Source organism: Penicillium bovifimosum (genome assembly GCF_028826915.1).
Source record: "Penicillium bovifimosum strain IBT 22155 chromosome Unknown utg000005l_segment0_segment0, whole genome shotgun sequence".
NCBI lineage: Eukaryota > Fungi > Ascomycota > Eurotiomycetes > Eurotiales > Aspergillaceae > Penicillium > Penicillium bovifimosum.
In genome coordinates, this window is record NW_026622714.1 from 3,136,524 (window position 1) to 3,154,704 (window position 18,181).

At 50.9% G+C, this 18,181-nt stretch overlaps 6 protein-coding genes across 6 annotated transcripts; 3 read left to right on the top strand and 3 right to left on the bottom strand.

Annotated features, from left to right (window-relative positions):
* Positions 1–204: 204 nt before the first annotated feature.
* N7515_006387 (uncharacterized protein) lies at positions 205–1,134 on the top strand (the record flags this gene model as incomplete). Its single annotated transcript, XM_056667131.1, has 2 exons — positions 205–662; positions 720–1,134. The coding sequence occupies 2 exons, from the start codon at positions 205–207 to the stop codon at positions 1,132–1,134; spliced, it is 873 nt and encodes a 290-aa protein (XP_056520727.1).
* Positions 1,135–2,445: 1,311 nt separating this feature from the next.
* N7515_006388 (putative nicotinamide N-methyltransferase) lies at positions 2,446–3,614 on the top strand (the record flags this gene model as incomplete). Its single annotated transcript, XM_056667132.1, has 2 exons — positions 2,446–2,944; positions 3,073–3,614. 2 exons carry the CDS (start codon positions 2,446–2,448, stop codon positions 3,612–3,614), a joined length of 1,041 nt encoding a protein of 346 aa, XP_056520728.1.
* Positions 3,615–3,764: 150 nt separating this feature from the next.
* Positions 3,765–4,917, bottom strand: N7515_006389 (putative S-adenosylmethionine-dependent methyltransferase; the record flags this gene model as incomplete). The annotated part of the gene is made up of 2 exons (XM_056667133.1): positions 3,765–4,683; positions 4,859–4,917. 2 exons carry the CDS (start codon positions 4,915–4,917, stop codon positions 3,765–3,767), a joined length of 978 nt encoding a protein of 325 aa, XP_056520729.1.
* An 846-nt stretch (positions 4,918–5,763) lies between these two features.
* On the bottom strand, positions 5,764–7,869 carry dspD (putative protein-tyrosine phosphatase; the record flags this gene model as incomplete). Its single annotated transcript, XM_056667134.1, has 1 exon — positions 5,764–7,869. One exon carries the CDS (start codon positions 7,867–7,869, stop codon positions 5,764–5,766), a length of 2,106 nt encoding a protein of 701 aa, XP_056520730.1.
* A 3,409-nt stretch (positions 7,870–11,278) lies between these two features.
* On the top strand, positions 11,279–13,753 carry N7515_006391 (putative LPXTG-motif cell wall anchor domain protein; the record flags this gene model as incomplete). The annotated part of the gene is made up of 2 exons (XM_056667135.1): positions 11,279–11,782; positions 11,912–13,753. 2 exons carry the CDS (start codon positions 11,279–11,281, stop codon positions 13,751–13,753), a joined length of 2,346 nt encoding a protein of 781 aa, XP_056520731.1.
* Positions 13,754–15,529: 1,776 nt separating this feature from the next.
* Positions 15,530–16,927, bottom strand: N7515_006392 (G1/S-specific cyclin; the record flags this gene model as incomplete). Its single annotated transcript, XM_056667136.1, has 2 exons — positions 15,530–16,636; positions 16,715–16,927. The coding sequence occupies 2 exons, from the start codon at positions 16,925–16,927 to the stop codon at positions 15,530–15,532; spliced, it is 1,320 nt and encodes a 439-aa protein (XP_056520732.1).
* Positions 16,928–18,181: the final 1,254 nt, after the last annotated feature.

The window sequence follows — 18,181 nt, forward strand, 5'->3', positions numbered from 1 at the left end:
GTGCAAGGTGCGTCAGTTTGGAAACTTCTGGCTTAAGCGAGGCGCACCAGAGTCATGAGGCCAAAGTCAACCCCCTTTTACGCTATTTCCCATTCCCAGAGTGGATTTTCTGTTCCCAACTTCCCACCCTTGGCGAAACCTGCTTCCTGAGGTCAATCGTCCTCCTAAGAATTTTATCACCGTGTTTGAGTCGCCATAGGAACCATGCCCAGCATTTCCATAACCGAAGGATATACCTTCACAAATTGGGGTCCGTTGACAACGACTTTCACGGCACCCGCCAGTTGCGCCACCGCGACGGGAAACTATCAGATTGGACTTAACACGACATTCCCTGTGTTTGACTATGAAGTCCAGTGCTCTACGGCAGGTTATGGCGACTGTATTCCAAGTGGGACAATATCCCCTACAACCACTGCAAATGACGACCCGACGATTATTTACAGTCAGGCGTATCTCTCACCTGGCCTGTACTGCCCTTCTGGATGGGCTACAAAGGGGATTGCAGTACGCGATGCCGACAAGAGTCTTAGCTCATCGGGTATCCTAAGTCCTAGCACCACAGCCACGATGCCTACCTTCGTGCCCCAGTGGCAGAACCCAGCTACGTTGTTGATGGATCTTTTGGACCCGAGCGAGACTCTCGTGATGTGCTGTCCAGAGTAAGTCAAACTTTCCAATACTGGCATATGAGTTCGTCTCCTAATTCATCGTTCTAGCTCGATGACCGCGGATCTCGCGTACGGATGCTACTCTACCGTCTCTGGTTACAAAATCACGGAGGGACACGTGCGTGTGCTCCCTGCGACGGACATAGGCATCTCAACCAAAACCATCATTGTTGGGGGGAGTACTTCCACGCAGCTCAACAATATTATCACCGATGTGCAGCCAATCAGTGTCACGTCGCGGACTTTCAGTCCGTCGGAAGCCTCTCGGCTCGTCGCAGTTTCGATATTGCCTATGTTATCACTTGTGCATCATCAGTCCGACCTACCAACTGCTACATCCAGCAAGACTGCATCACCTACTAGCTCCGCCTCAAGAGTTGCTCCAAATGCAAATGCATGGTTAGGTGGTTTCCTCGCTATGTACTTGGTGGCTCTCAGTGCGAGTGTTATTTTCCAGTATTAGAGTGTGGGCAAGCAGCTAGAATCGCTACAACTCTGTATATGTGCATCTCGGCCTTATAACTGCAAAACTCCCGGGTGGGCAAGCTGAAAGACACAGATATGGAGTACATACTTCGGGAGTAATTCCGATGGTTCGGCTTGGTTCCTGATCCGCACCTCATAAACCTTATCCGCTAATCACTTGGAAGACAGGAACAGCCAATTTGCTATTCTGGCTCAAGAAGACAAAAGTGGATCCATTTTTCAACAAGTTGGGTTCCGTAGTGTAATGGTCATCACCCTGGTTTCTGATACCAGTAATCCCGGTTCGATCCCGGGCGGGACCTTTTCTTTTTTGTGTTTATTTTTTTTTTCGATTCTACAGTAGTTAACGTTAGTACGTAGTACTCCGTAGTTACTTGCTCCATTGTTCACAGTTCACGAGGGATCACCCATTTTCTTCCCGTGCTGACATTTACTCAGGGATCTTCAGCGCTAGGTAAGCTCGAGCGCCAGGGCTCATAAAGCAGCGGCAGTCTAGGCATGAAAAGGCCCGAGTCTAAGCCTCCAATAGTGCCCAAGGTCCCAGGGACTTGGCGATATTAGTTGGTAATTGCTCAGTGTCAGTCTGTGTCACCACATTGCTATGATCAGGTCGCGCCATCTTGCACGCTAATTCTTGCAGGAGAGGATCATTACTCTGAAGATCACTCCCTGGGACCCTGAGTCCCTTCTGCGCACGAGCATCTGTGCGGAATTACTGCGTATTTTTAGCGCCCTCAAGGCCAACAAAGGTCATGGCTCCCTGATCATTTCTCCGAGATTCCTGGCCCGCCTTTGTTGCCCTGCGGCTGAGAAACTGGGGCATTGTTTGTTGTCAGTGTTTATTGGGCGAGAAGTTGGATTGTGTCGATCCAATCCTTACAATAGAGCTATCTGCCGGTGTTGGAGAGTTGGTAATCCAGGTGTTTTTGATGTCTTCGCTTCCATTATTGCCTTCTTTCAGACGAAGCCAATGCAAGTCAACTAACTTTTTTACCCCATTTTCGTGCTCCCCAGGTCCCATCCATGACGTGGTCAGACCTTCAGTGCTGAAAAGCGGAGTAAATATTGCCAAGCCCGCCTGGCGAACACCCAGGGAACAAACAAAGCAAACATGATCCGTGATAAGAAAAATATCCAAAACAGAAGATCCAAGATAGAAGATCAGATCCCAACAGCCACAAACCCTAGGTGAATCGGCGTGTGGATCATACGAATGTCATAAACCAGACCGACCAATCTCACCATACATCCATTTATTCGCCCCCGAAGCTCCCACAACGACGCAACCATGCTCCAATCCCGCCTGCGGCCCCTCCCCCGCCGCCACTATTCCACCAACACACCCAGCGCGCCAGCACCAGACCTGCAAAACGAAGACGCCAACGAGATCGAAGACGAATCCTCCGAAGACCTCTTCGGTGCATTCCTCCCCCACCTATTCCCAGACGACGCACCCTCCTTCCACGGCGACCCAGGCCAACACCTCCTCTACAGCTCCCCCCGCTATGGCGACCTAAACATCATGGTCCCTAGCTACCCAAGCTCAAGCGAGAAGCGCTCGGAGGAGATAGCTGCCGGCCAAGCCAATCCAGATGGCTCCGTGAACCAGGTCGACGAGGGCCGCAAGCTGTTCGCGCACTTCCTGTGGAGCGCGGCGATGGTCGTCGCTGAGGGTGTTGAGGAGGCGGATACACCGACGCCAGAAGGTCAGATTGAGACGGAGGATAAGAAGGAGGCAAGAGAGTTGTGGAGTGTTGCAGGCGAGACTGTGCTTGAGTTAGGCGCTGGTAAGTGCGTTGGTGGGGGTTGTTTGCAGTTCGCTCCTTCCTGGCTTTTGTTTTGATCTGCGCAAAATTTTTAAGGTCCAAAATAAGAAAGGAAAGAGCTATTCTTACTAACATATCTACTACCGCAGGCGCCGCCCTTCCATCCGTCGTCTGCGCCCTAGCGAACGCTTCAACCGTCGTTGCAACAGACCACCCCTCCTCCCCCGCCCTCACCGGCGCAATAACCTTCAACATTGAGTACAACTTGAAAAAGCGCACGCCTTCAGTCACAGGGAATGTCTCAATGCAGCCGCACGAATGGGGCGTACTGAGCGACGACTTCTCGGTCGCGAATAAGGGCGCTTTCTCGCGCATCGTTGCGGCGGATTGTTTCTGGATGCCCTCGCAGCATGAGAACCTTGCGCGCACGATGCAGTGGTTCCTTGCGCCAGGTGGGAAAGTCTGGGTTGTTGCGGGATTCCATACTGGAAGAGCGATTGTTGCTGGGTTTTTCGAGACGGTGCTTGAGAATGGGTTTGTTGTTGAGAGGATTTTTGAGAGGGATTTGGTTTCCAGGAGGGAGGATGGTGGTGAGGTTAGGAGGGAGTGGGCGGCTGTTAGGGAGGGGGAGGGGAGGGAGAATCAGAAGAGGTGGTGTGTTATTGCTGTTTTGAGGAGGGTTGGGGAGTAGAAGGTAGTTGATGGTGGTTAGTGGGTTGCATTTTGAGCGATATCGCATTTGCTTTGCATGACTAGTTGATAAAGTTGATGCATTATGAATGACGTGAGATGAAGATAAGTATCTTCGATTATCTACATACGGCCCTCAATCGCTAGCCTCCTAAGCATTATCCCCAAGCCTCTGGAAACAAACAGTACAGACACCCTGTCCCTCATGTCCCCCAAACCGGAACCGGGGATACTCAACACGACCCCAAACCCCCAACCTATCCCCATCGTTCCGACCCCCAGTAAACCAATGCACAAGCTCCTCTTCCGTCCAGTTGCACGTAGTAACAATCAAGAACCCGCCACGACGCACCAACCGCCTCGCAATATCCGGATACCGCTCGCAGACCCGACTAGTCTTCGCATCATCCGCCAGCGAGACCGCGTCGAACGTGCCCTTATCAAGCACGATATCGAACCCACCCTGCTGATACGGAAACCAGGGGATAGTCTCATCAGTCTCGGAGGGGTGTATCTCAACCCCCGTCTCTGAAAGCAGCGCCTTGGACCCGAGGATATCCCACTCTTCAAACTGGATGGGATTTTCCTTGACATCAGAACCAGCACCTATCCCCGCCTTGTCTTCCCCATCCTCTCCCTCTTCTTCTTCTTCTTCTTCTTCGTCCTCATCCTCAGAATCACTCCGATAAGCAGAATGCCCCCTAACACGCTGCAACTCCCGCGCAAGCTCAACACTCTGCCGCGAGTAATCAACGCCAACAAGTCGTCCGCTGTACCCGCCCTTCTTCCTCAGCAATGCGAGCATACTCCCATTGCCGGTCCCGAGATCGAGGACGCTGGGCTGCGGCTGCTTGCGCGTGTTGCGCGGCGACAGGGGGAAGGACTTGCGCGTTAGGAAATGGAGGACTTTTTGCGGGGCGTTGTGTTCTGAGAACCACGATGTACCCGGGTCGTCTTCGTCGTTTAGGTCGGACGTTGTCGAGGCATCGTCTTTGTCTTGGTCTTGCGCATTGGAGGTGGGTGTGTCGTGAGAGATGTGGGCTAGTGTGCGTGCGTAGTAGGACTCCCAGCTGGGGGGAGAGTTAGTACATTGGGTAACTGGTGGTGTAATTGGGCTGCGAGCGTTTCTATAGATGTATACAATGGTGGTGGAGGGGTAGAAATGTGGGGTGGGGGGAGGATAGATTTGGTTCTTGCGGGGAGAATGTGGTAAAAATGGGGAAGTGTGGTTGACAGGGGACATACTAGTCTTTTGTGCCCAGCTCGCTGGGCGACAGGTATGCTGGATGAGAGTCTTCAGCCATTGTTGCGCGTGTGGAGGAGTTGACAGCGCAAGGGAAAATTTGGGGAGGAGAGATTGCGGGCTTATCGCTATCTCCGTCCTGATCAACCGCCATTATCAACATTGCATTTACTACAACTACACTTGATGACTTTACGAATTGACAAAACAATTGAAGCTTGAGGTCGATCTCTATTAGAGACTGCGCAAAGGGGGTATTTACCATGCCTTCTTCCTCCCGTAAATCAAATATGCCGGAAGGTCCAACCAACCCGCTTTATCAAAGTGCTGAATGCACAGAAAGCCAGGGCAAGAGCCTTGTCTGCACGACAAGACGAAAAGCCAGAAGAGATGTGAAAGAGACAAGCGAGAGGTTGATAGACGAAAGCCAAAAGTGGAAGGGAACCCAGAAAACATGGGGGGGGGGGTTCTCAATAATATTACAGGTACCAGGGCATGTGAATGGAGCCAAAATCGCTCCTGTATTCATGGTCCGGTGATGGTATCAAAATCTCGTCCTTTTGGGACACCCGAGACGCCAATGGTGTAAAGAGGTAGAAAAAGTTGTGTAAAGCGATGGTGACCAGTGGTGCTGGCAGGACCCGTGGGTTCAAAAGACGAAAATATGCAATGAGTATGCAATGAGAAAGAAGAAATTGGCGATGAGTGACAGCCAAAGCCCGCTTTGGTCGTAAGGTTCATCAAGCCAGCCATCTGATACGGATGAGTGGAAGAAATTAGATAGGTCGATACAGAAGCTGCATCGACTCCCCAGGCAAAAGCCGGGCTGAGCAGATGGTCTTCGAATCAGAAGAGATATGGTCGTGGAATCATTTCATGCCTAGTGTCAATGGACGCAAGGCGGAGATCACAAAAATTCATCAATGGATCTCATAATAAGGGGCTCCCCGCCAGAGGGGGGCGAACGAGGATCAACCGGCTCGGCAGCGAACGGGCTGCCTTGAGGGATTGGGGGTGGGGATAAGGCAGCAGAGCGATCTATTCGGTGGAATGACAGTGGTGCTAAAGGAGTTGGCGCGAGGAACTCGCTGGTCCTCGGCGAGAATAGACCATCAAGAGAGTCCCGCGTATCACGCCCGAACGCATTGGCCTGAACAAGCGGTTCGCAACTGCTAACGCTGCGCAACATCCCCCGTGATCGACCCGATGCAGGGCCGAGAGACTGGAACTTCTGTCGGAAGGGAAGAGGTCGGGGGGATAAACTCCGCTTGGGCGAGTTAGACTTGAATTTGGAATAGCATTCGGTGCCACTGGTGGTAGGACGAGTCGAAGTCGTTTCTGGGATAGAAAGGCAGCTCGTCGAAGGTGCCTGGGATAATCCACGGAACGCTGGTCGAGTTGAGTCGTTAGGGGCAGGGCGCTCAGCTCGTGCAACCTGAGGCTCTGAGCTTCGTCTGCCATTTTGCACGAACCACTCCTGTGGCGGGGGCTTCGAGGTGGATCCCCGCATCAGTTTGGACCGGAAGTCTGTGAGCTGATAGATGAGACTCATGTTCGGGCCCACCCATTGACTGCGACTTTTAACCGCTTCGTACATGGAGTTGAAATCCAGGTGTCGGCTTTTGTACAGTCCGTAGGCGATCACTAGCGATGCCGAGCGGCTGGCACCCAGTTGGCAATGCACAAGGACTTTCTTCCCTTGAGCAATCCGGTCGTCAATAAGCTCGCAGAGCGGGAGCAGATCTTCAAGGATTTCAGAATTGTGATCCCAACCGACATGGATGTACTCCGGCGTAGGGGTTACAGGACTCGAGATAGTAGGTGTTGCCGACTCGGAATCCGAGGGCTGGAATTCCCAGGCGGATTTGAAGGACATTTCTGAGACCGCAGTCTGGGGCTCACTGCGAGAAAGGCGTTTCGAGGCCATGGAGGTGTTCCGCCATGTGCTCATCACCGTGTCGTTCCGCTCCTCCTTGTTGGCGCTAAATGGGTTCGCTACTTCTTTGGCAACGTTGATCACCACATCGAATTTCGACGCTTCGTCCGCTGTTGGCTCCAAATACAGATAAACTCCGGAGTCATGAATTCGAATCGGACCATCTGGGTAGCCACGATCCTTCTTGCGAGTTGATTCGCGTGAATCGAGGTGGTCATCTTCTTCTTCCAAGCCGGGGAGTATACGTCGAGACAAAGCAGGCTCATCACTCGGCATCAAGGGCAGCGCAGTGTTGTCGGGGAATCCACCGGATGAATGGCCCACACCATGTTGTGTCATTGGTCGGGGTAACTGCATACCTCCTTGTGGGGCAAACGAGGGCGATGTAATCAGGGCAAGCGAAGGTGAGGATTCTGCATGACGGAGCGATGGAGTCGGGGGCACTCCATCTTGAGCGGTAGTAGAGAAGGATTTGTTGAAATTGTTGAAAGTGGGGGTCTGGATAGTGAGGTTGGCGGGGCGCCGCCGCGTGCTCTTCGAAGGAATGGGGATGGGAGGTGAGGGGCTATCGAAGTGGTGCCTTGACGTGGTCTCAACCACGGATGCAGTAGCGATAGGTGGACGTGCATTGGATGGCGGCGGCATCCGCAATGATAAGTTCTTCAAGTTACGCGCACGGCGGTTCGGGGACTCTGGACGCGTATTATGAGGAGCGGGTTGTGACAGGCGCGGAGCAAGCTCCACGGGCCGTGTAGAGGGTATGAACTTCGGGTAGGAAACGGTCATCGCCGAGGGAGATTCCGGGGATGAGCTCGGAGAGATGTCACCTCCGCCAGGCGAATCAAAGGGCGAGATGGTCGTGGTCGGGGAGGATTCGGTCGAGGCCGTGGTCATGGATGAGACACTTTCACGGTGGGCAGAAGGTGATTGGCGTGTATTGACAGGGACATGGGTTGGGTATTGCAGCGGGTGAATGATAGTTTCTTCTTCTTTGTATCGTGGAAGGGGTCCACCGAATACCGACATGAAGGATGGAAATGAGTCCGGAAAGGACGGCGGGCTGGTTTGCACTGGCATGATTCGGAGTCGATACTACACGATGATCCTTTCACACCGGCTCTCTCCAGACTCGCGTGATCCAGAGAGGCTAGAATGGCATTCGAATTGAATATGCACTTGCTGCCGGCGCAAATGGTCTGGGCGAGGGCATTAGCTTGAATCCAGGGCAATGCAAGGGCTGAGACTAATGATCCGGGCGATCATGCACATCACAAGGGGAAAAGCATCCACACGATCTACGATGTCATGAAGGAGAACCAGTGGGAAGGAGACATCGTAGAGGTCGGTTCGAGAGGGCCACATACCGGATCACACAAGGTGGGGGGGGTATGTTCTTTCTCCCACTGTGAGACAATATGAAAGGAATGACAGGAACGACCAAATATTCCAAATCCAAAGTCCAAAGGAAGTCCAAAGACCAAGATTCAAGATCAAGGTAGAAGAAAGAATAAACAAAACAACAAGTGTATGGATCCAATTGGGGGCGGGGGGATCTCAGCCGCGCATAGAAATCCAAGTTCCTCCGGGGAACTTGGAATGTGGGAAGGAGAGTGAGAGAAGAGTATAAAGAGAAAGGAAGTAGAGGGAAGTGCGAAAGATACGATCTGAGAGTGTGTAGAAGGGAAAGATGAAAGAATAAAAAATCAAAATAAAAGAGATCAGTATATACGGCCAGCCTAATGTTCTTTAGAGATCTCCTCAGTTTCAAAGAATTGAATACAAATTACAATACACGTAATGGACGATCTAACAAGTTTGAGAAACATGAAACCAATCATGCCGTCTGCTCTAATTTTAGCCGCTGGGGAATGTCCCGTCGGCGTCAAACGCACGTAAATGAGAGGCTCGAGTGTGTGCCTCTCCCACCTTAGTTGTATCTTATGGAAACTGTTGGTTACAGGTAGTCAGGTACTTTGCTTGGAAGACTCGCCTGGAATCATGAAAATAACAGATCAAACATCGTCTCATCTTCCCCCCCCGGGCCGAATATCTCCTTCGCACAGCCCAGGTCCCACCGAGTCTCCACTTCAGCTGAGCCTTGTTGATTGTACTGTACACAGTATTAGGAAATGATAAATATCTAACATATAAATGTACACTTATTAGAGAAGGACCCAAGTTCAGAACATTGAAGGACATCGACCACAGTCGCACAATACACAAACGACTCAAACCCGAGATGACAAGGGGGAGACGTTGAGACGGGATGTGGTGGAGATGTGCTGTGCGTAGTAACCCGAAAGGGAGATATTCGATTCGGTCCATTCCAAATCCACTTTCCCGTGTCTCCCATCTTAGAGGAACTCCTTCATCAACGTAAAAATAGACGATACATCGCTACGAGTAGATCGACAGTCAGTCTATAACTGCGTCTTATACAGTCGATATACTTCTAAACAACACCTTAATTGAGATTTCCATGATTCCATCACTTCGGCCGGGTGAACGGTGGGCTGAACCATGGATCAGATATCCATTGGACCATCCAGCATTTTAAGGGGGCAAGCGCTGATTGGACGAGATCAGGAACAGACACAATCCTGAAACCCCATGGATCTGGGTTTGATGCAGGGTGAAACACGCCAAATTCGCACTAGTCGCCCACTAGTCCCTCTCTTACATCTTGATGTCTTTGACATCGTAGATCGTCTGTAATATTCGGTGAATTTAACATGTCAATGAATGTTTCGATAATGATATCACAGAGGAAGATCCATTTCATCACTCTGAGTTGTGTCTTTGGAGGAATTCCTGAAGAAGAGAGCTTACGGTGCGTTATTGAAGCTTGAGCCCCACTCTGGTTTCGATGACCCCGAATGGATGAATGATCGGCTCTTCCCACGTGGGATTCGTAACGATCCTGAAACTGGATCCTCAGTTGGTCATGTTACCGAGTCTGGAGGCGATATTCATGCGGTGCCTACCATATGGCGTACCTAACGTCGGGGTACAGGACATCTCCACTACATGCACCCTGTGTATGATGTACTGTTGTGCTTCGGGGCTGCTACAATGTATGTATCACATTGTCGTGTTGGTGATCTAACCAAGTAATCGATCGACACTTCCAGGAATCAATATTAAATAACCGCAACGTGTACGAATGCCCTCTGATACACACGATACCATCTACAGTATGTACGGTACCTTCTCTACCGTCGGCCAATAAACACCGAATCCTGGGTTGTTCCAGAAAAGTTCCAGATAGATCGGCTCATTCCCCTGGCATTCTTAAACACTCCTAGGGGACATTTAGACGTTTCACTACGAGCTCGCTTCTAAAATTAAATTTTCCAAATTGCAATGTGAAGAGCTTACGTTTGGCCTAACTACTTAGTTGAGTTTCGGACTTCGTGACCTCGTTCCATTGGTCTGTGGGACAATATATACGGAGAATCCCGTATTGCACACGGCTTGTTCTATCGAGGCGGACATGGGGCGACTCGCTACCTGGTCCTGTCTCGAGTTAATATACTTGGGTATATTCTCTGACCGAGCCGACCATGACAGAAGTACAACATCACAATGTTTATTTCCCCCGTACTCCGTACACGTACGGCTGTAGCTACGGGGCCGAGATGGTTCGATATTGCACTGATTACCTGCCATGTGATTGGTATCAGAATATGTGATCGTCATATGGAATATATCCTAGGACTAGGAACATGGCATCGCTCTAGAATGCATGGTTCCCGCTCTATTGTACCTACACAGTACAATTGTTATTTGCAATCAGAAACATATGTTGGAATCTGGAATAATGCTGCTTCTCAATGTCTTCAGGCCGATATAGGTATAGTGCCGACCATCCGATTGAAAGATTGGAGTTTGGTTCATTCCAATATAGCCATGGTTCACCATAAGCCAAACCATGGTTCAGAGCTTTATTTGTTTTTCTTCGGAAATGGCCTCAAAGTTCCATCAACACCAAATTCTTCCTTCCCCCCACTTAGGGCATGGAACAATGTTTCTTTTCTTTCTACACAGTAGAGACGAGAATACCAGTAGCACGGTGCCAATCGGTATCGGATCTAGGAGGATACCTACAGATGCAGCCATAACCCTGAATCACTGGTCATAATACTGCTATCTCGTGCCTTCTACTTCAAGCAGAATCATGCGATGAAGAGAAGTTGCGATAGCCGAAACAGCCGGAAACAAATTGGAAAGAACAGACAGCAATAGGCAATACTCAGTCAATAGATAGAACATGGGGCTCGTCTAGATTGAAATTCTCTTCAGTATATACCCGTAAAATCCATATTTATTTGCTTCTCTTTTGACAGGTCAACTTCAGACATCCTGCAGTTATGACCCTGTTGCATAATCCCAGGGGACTACATGCTCAACTCACTAGATTTTCCCCAGAAACGTCAACCTAATCTAATCCGAGGCGATCCCAAAGATCCTTAAGATCAGCGGAACTATGGCTGCAAGTTCCCGTGATCATTCGGAGCCCAACCAGCTCAGTCAGGAACCTTTCCAACCTTTCCAACATTTTCCTCACTCGCGTTCTTTGTCGCTACACACTCGCTTCGATGGCCCCACTGGTGATGAAACGCCTCTAACAACCAAACGCTCCTTATTGCACCGCGCCCGGCGATCCGTCCTAAGCTTCAGCTCACCCAGCCCCCAAGCTTTTGACCTTCCGGCTTCCAATGCCCCAAAGAGGCCCATTCAGGACGACTCTCATCGCCCTGATGTGAAAAGAACAATGCCATCAAGTCTGGCTTATTCTGGAGCCTCTGCGACCAGAACATTAAATGAAAATGCGCGTTCGCACAACGGCTCTCTGAGTGGCAGTCGAGTAGGATTCGAGGACTTGTCCTCGATGGACGAGGGCCGCCCGAAGAATGAGGATGTATTCCTAAACATCGCGAGAACTGATTATGGTCGTCGCGATTCAATCGGTCGCTCGGATTTTAGACGGGTGAGTGAGAAGAGAACAATCCTGGAAGTCGAAGGCCGATCGCATTCCTGATCGCCCAGCCATGCACCACGGTCGCATTCGCTTCAACTTTGTGAATTGCTGATAGCTAATGTGACGACATGAATTCAGTCACGGCTTGGATATTCTAGTCAAAGTCTCCGGTCACCAACGACAGATCAGACCCCCTCACCCGATCAGCGATACAGCAATGCCGACAACCCCTTGCTTTCTCAAAATGATTCTCCGACTGCCCCCTACAGCTCCATTCACACTCCGGCATCATCCGCCCATCCTCTAGATGATCCAAGTCGCTTCCGCTACAGCAGCCTGGGATCTGGATCGCGATCGGTTTTCGGTGTTCCTCGAAGTCGCTTCAGTCGGACGAGCCCAGAGACTTCGCCGCGCACACCCTCCGTTGCAGAAGATCGCCGATCTTCTTTGCACGATTCACGCAACAATCGCTCATCGCTTTCTACAATCCACAGCAGTCGGCAGCCATCTGCCTCTGAAGCAATCGGGCGACCGCGAGCCGACACCGCACGATCGCGCGCGGGCGCGGATGGAACTGAGTCGACATTGTCTACCACGGCGCCATCAACTGTCTGGGATGAACTAGATGACCTCAAAGATCGGATCAAAAAACTTGAACTGACAGGCAGGCTGCCTCCGTCCTCTTCTGCGGCAATGTACTCCCCTACCAATGAGAGACCTCGAACAGCAAACACCGCCATTACCACCTTGTCCTCCTCACCGAAGAACTACCGCAAAGCTAGCCTGTCACCTGCGGACACCGAAAAAAGTCCGGTGCATCCTATTCTGCAGTCGGCACTGGCCAAAGCAAAAGGCGTTCTAAGTGGTGACGTGTACAGCTCCCTCGAAGCAACGATCACCGATGCTTTGAACCTTTCCACCGCGTTGGGCGTCAATGCCGCCCCGTCGGGCAGCGTCTCCGTTGTGAATGGGGGATACAGCTCACCAGAGCGACATGCTCGCCGCAAAGCGGACAGTGTGTGTCGCAGCCTGACTGAGCTTTGCCTGGCCTTGACTGATGAGCAATTGAGGAACCACCGGCCATCGTCGAGCCGCGGGGCGGGCATGCAGCCTCAATTGGCGAATGGTTCAGATCTTGACTCTCGGATGTCCATGCCAACGTATCAGCGGAATGAGATTCAGGATTCCGAAGGAATCGAGCGGCGCCATAGTACTACTCGCATCTCCAGTCGGCTGGAAGCACGTCGAGCATCCCTCATCAACGCCAGCCCTGGAAATACGATGGATACGAAGCAGAGCCCAACCCAATCTCCCGGAATACCTACCCCGACCAGTCGCCTGAACCGCATGTCGACTTCTCTCCGCACCCGTAGACAGACCATTGGCGAAGACAGCGGAGAGACTGAAAGCCCGCATAGTCGCTCAGTCTCCAGAGCCAACACCGAAATTGGCACACCCATTGCTTCTCAGAGCATCCCCCCTCCCCGGCAACGGTTCTCCCAGGGCCATACCGTGTCCCGCTCAGTCTCCGGCATGCAGCAGGACCACGGATTATCCCCGCGCTCTCCGCAATACCAACAATCCCAAGTCCCGCAGCCGCAGGCGCAGCCGCTACCTCGGTCCCCGACTCTCTCATCCAACCTCTCATTCCGCCGCAGCTACCTGAGTCCTGCTTCATACACACCCGCAACGTCCCGCGCAAACATTCAAGCTGGATCTCGCCGTTACGGCCTAACGTCCAGCTTCTCTACCAACAACGTCCAAAGCTCCGCAGTCGAAGACAGTCCCCGAACGCCCCTCCAAATGGAGCATTCCCAGACCCGAATCTCGACGCCATCAAGCAAAATGGCCACCAGTTACACACCCCTCCAATCCCCACGACTGCGCACGAACAGCCTAGGCGCACGAAGATTCGGTCTTCGAAACCGCGCCCCGGCAACCCCAAACAACAATGTAAACCTCGATGACAGCATCGACTAACGTCTCCCCGCCATAATGCATGCCAACCGCCGACTCGGTTACGCCATTTGTTTTAACGCAGCGACATCCCCGCATCTGATCCTGTTCCTTCGGGATATTGGCGTTCTGTTCTTCACAAAGACCTTGTTATATGCATATTGGGCGGTCTGCAAGTCCACCTCTTGCCGGCTGCGTAAACATCGCACCGCGCATTCTAACGAATCTTTTCTGTGCATTTTCTTCCAGCTTTCATTACGCACATTACACGGGTTTATTCTATCTACATTCTTCTCGAGGGTCATCGTCTATGTAGATGTGTCCTGATATCGGACATCCATCTCATGGACTGTGATCCCGTTTTGCCACAGTGGTGCCTCTCTCATGTACAAAACCTACCATCGGCGGCGTCTCTGTGAATATCACTTTTACTGGGTGGTTTTGTGTCATTGTGCATCTTCACCTGGCCTAGGGGTTTCATTGTCTTTTTTTTTGATCTCGGTTTTCTTTGCTCTTTTGGTTCTCTTCTTGCTGTCACTATTGCTATTGCATTCCTGAGATTCTTAGGGCTTGCGTCTTGCATCTACGTCTGTTGCCCGAGGCTGGGTTATTTTTCTTTGTCTCTTTTGTCTGTTCACACATGGGCATATACATAACGATGGAATGGATTAAATGAGATCTTGCAGTGTTGTCTTCGTACTTTGTAATGATGTACATAACTAGTCATAGTTCTCCGATCCCCTAATACGTCGGTTCGTATGCCAGTAGGTACATCGCCAGAGATGGGTAGACTACGAGCATGAAGATCAAAAGATATTACAGGTCTACTTTGTACACCCGAAAGTTCATTGAAATAGGGGATATAATTCAGGGCCAAAGGGCACGAGGCTTCAAATCCACACAAGATGTCAAGAAAAAAAAAGGCGCCTCGCCTCCTGTCACCAGTAGTGTGTTGTGACGGGCAGGCTTTGAGGGCAGGGGGTCAAGGGCTAGATACAAAGGAAGGGGAGAGCAAAGGGAAGAAAGAGTACCGTTGTGAAGCCACAGTAAGGGACTCGGTACTCTTTCCACCCCAGAAGACATTATTTTTTCCGGCTTTTCTCACTTTTTCTGCTTTTTTTGTGACCTCTGTGAATCAGCTCTCTGGTCTGATGACAGGTTGGCATCGCGAAGATGAACGAGGCACATTAAAAACGGTTTTGGGGGAATTTGTGTGATGGGGTAAGGGTGAGGTGTGCTGCTAAAGATCGTGAAGGGGTGAGGTTGGGGGATGGGATATCAAAGGCGCAGCGCCAACTGACGCGCAGTAATGCAAGAAATGGTGTCAAAGGGGGTTTGTTGTCCCTTGACAGAGAGAAGAGAAGTTATGATGAGGTGATGGGGACAGCAAAATGTATTCTTGAGAAACAAATAAATCAACATGGTTCGCGCTCGCAATGCTAGATGGTTGAATCAAGTGCAACTGGTGACCCAAAACTAAATGGGTATGGGAAGCAAATGGGTATGCAATTTTTGGAACAGGAAGTGAAGGGCTGGTCACAACTCCGGCTCTGTAGAACCGGAGTGGAATGCAAAGCGTAAAAGACGAGAGTAGATGCGGTCGAGTTCGAGGGATATGGCACAGTTAGACAGCTGGTCGGAAGCATTGAGGATCAGCAGACCACATCGAAGTGAATCAACGCTGATGCTGATTTGCTAGATGTCCATGAGGGTGAGAGGCTGAAGTGATCTGATGGAAATATGTGCAAGTATCCAAATGCAAATGGCACTTGGGGTTGCTGTACGTTCCGTCGGGCCTCTTTACATCCCACCCTGATAGGTCTGAGTCATTCCCATGTGGGTGGGTGCCGAAGGGAACTGCTGGGGCACTGCTTGTTGAGCCATGTACATAGCCTCCTGCTGTTGCTGATATGCTTCACTGTTCATGTATCGCATCTCAGCGGATGGGCCCGGGGAAGGGGAGCAACCAAGGTGGCCAACCGACATCTTGTTAGACAGATCGTGGTTCGCCATAGGGACATCGGAATGATGCACATGCAAGAGTCCCAAATTGTCCGGAGTGATGGGAGGCGTTAGGTACCCGTGATGGACCGCTGTCAACTGCTGAGACTTCTGAGGGGTCGCAAGACCGATTTCCCCATTGTACGGCTTGGATTCCATAGGAATGTCCACCGGCGGGGTGCAACGGGCATATGACGCCATCGAAGCCTGGCGGCTGAGGAAGTGTTCCATGATCTTGGAGACACGGGAGTAGTGAGCTGAGGCGTATTTGCGGGAGACAACGGTCGACGGTTGGTGCAACTGTTGGGACAAGGCGACAAGAGTCATCGAGTCATACTGCGACGCCCAATGCGTGTGACGAGGCTGCGGTCGGTTAAGAACGCAGCGAGCCAACGCGAGGGCGGCGCGAGCAAGCTCGGATGACAGCTTGGCCACGAAGTCCCGGTGGAACAAGGCAATCTCAAGGATGTAGAGAGCCATGTGTTCCACCTCAGGATCGTAAGGATCGTCCAAAACAGCGTGCTGCAAAAAGGCATCCACAGTGGGATGGCCGATGGACCAACCAAGAGTCTGAAGAACGTGCCACTCCATCTGAGTGAACATGTCATCATCGTAGAGCGAACAACACATCGACTTCAATTCCTTGATTGTGGGAACGCGATCCTTCTTGTCGTTGTACTTGGCCGCAATGAGCAGAGCCGCACAGCCAACCAGCTGGTAGTGACGCTTGTAGACAACACGCTTGGAGCAGTATCGGTCCAAAAGGTTGATCGCCAGGAACAGAGTGGAGGGCAGCAGCTGGAACGCAGTGTGAGCCTCAATCAAGAAGTCAAGAAGGTACGGTCGCATGAACCACTGAATCTCAGTCTGGATGTCAATCGACTCAACATCAGGCACGGTTTGGCTCTAGACGGCAAACAAGATTAGCACGACATAACATGTATAAACCCTCGAAATGAGCAACGAAGATAAGGCAAAACTTACATCCATCTCCAACATGTGACTGAGGACATCGTCCCGGAGCTGCTCACTAGTGAGAGTCGACAGCTCATCTGCCATAACAAACTGACGCTCACGCGCCAACTGTTTGTCATGGGCCTGCTTCGCCTGCCGCTCTTGTCTCAACCGACTCTCCATGCCATAGTCTTCTTCAACGAAAAAGGTAGGACAGGGACGGTAGTTGCGGTGGTAATCCATGATTGCTCACGTCTTCGGGTCGAAAGATGAAACACAAGTTGATTGTATGAGCTTGATTTTGCTGAAGTTCAATGAAAGGAAGCCTGAACGAGGGTATCAGGCAACGACGGAATTAAGAGAGTGACAGTCGTGAAATTAATATATTGGAATGAATGACGGAAAGGTCGCAACGAATTAATGAATGGACCAGCGTAGGACAGGAGTCAATGCTGGGAAAGTGGCCGGTAGATTCGAGGAAGAAGTCTCAAAGGGCAAAGGCTGAAGCGATATTAAGATTAGTGGATGCCGGCATAAAGCATTAAAAGATAGTAATGATCAAGTGAGCTTCGAGTGACCGGGAAGAGGAAAAGAGTGTGTGGATGAAGCGAGGAAGACAAGGGAAAGCACAACGAGGTAGGGTGTGGAGGAGAGAGACTTGTTAACCATCAAGAAGATGGAAAGGGTAAACACTCCTCGAGAGATACTAACCCAGAAAGAGCCTTCGGCAGAGGGCACAATGCAACCCTTACCGTGACGGCAAGACTGGCATCTAGGCAGGAATGATCCGATGAATTAGGATTCTGTTGGATACCAACAAAGAGATGAAGTACGAGTCAACGTCTTCACCCCTAGGCTGGTGCTGCGGAATGTGGAGTGCAAGAGAACAACCCTATGAAGGGGGCCACGATCATCAGGGGGAAATGTCTTGGTAACGGAACAGTCATCACTCACGGTTCACGAATTAATGAATTGAACGAACAAGCCTCGGTCAAGAGATTGAAAGCGTTTGTTGGAAGAGAACGTGTCTTCAAGATTATGAAAGAGATGAAGCCCACGTCGAATGTGACAAGTGGTATATCATAAAAAAACCAGAGGAGCAAGTCCTATAACAGGGGATGAAGTCAGTCACTGATCTGCAGTCCTTTCACAAGTGTCAACTGTTCAACGACAATGCCAGTCAAAGATTGACGAGAGCCCATGATCGAGTGCTATGAGGTATGTGGTGCCGCGGCCTAAGATCGTCGTCCCGATGTCCGGTATGTTGAACAAGAGCGTATGGTTTTCATTGGCCCAAATTTCCCACACCGGGCGATATAGAAGCAGTTTAAGAGCTGGTTGGACCTTGGCACGACATGGGATGTCAAAGCTAGGATGCATTGTGCAGTTGTGTCTGAAAACATAATTTCCCGTCTGCCTGAACGTCCAACCTTCATCGCTCAAAATCCGGTTTCCCCTATATCTGGCCGTCGGTGTGTATCGTCTGGAAGGGGGAAC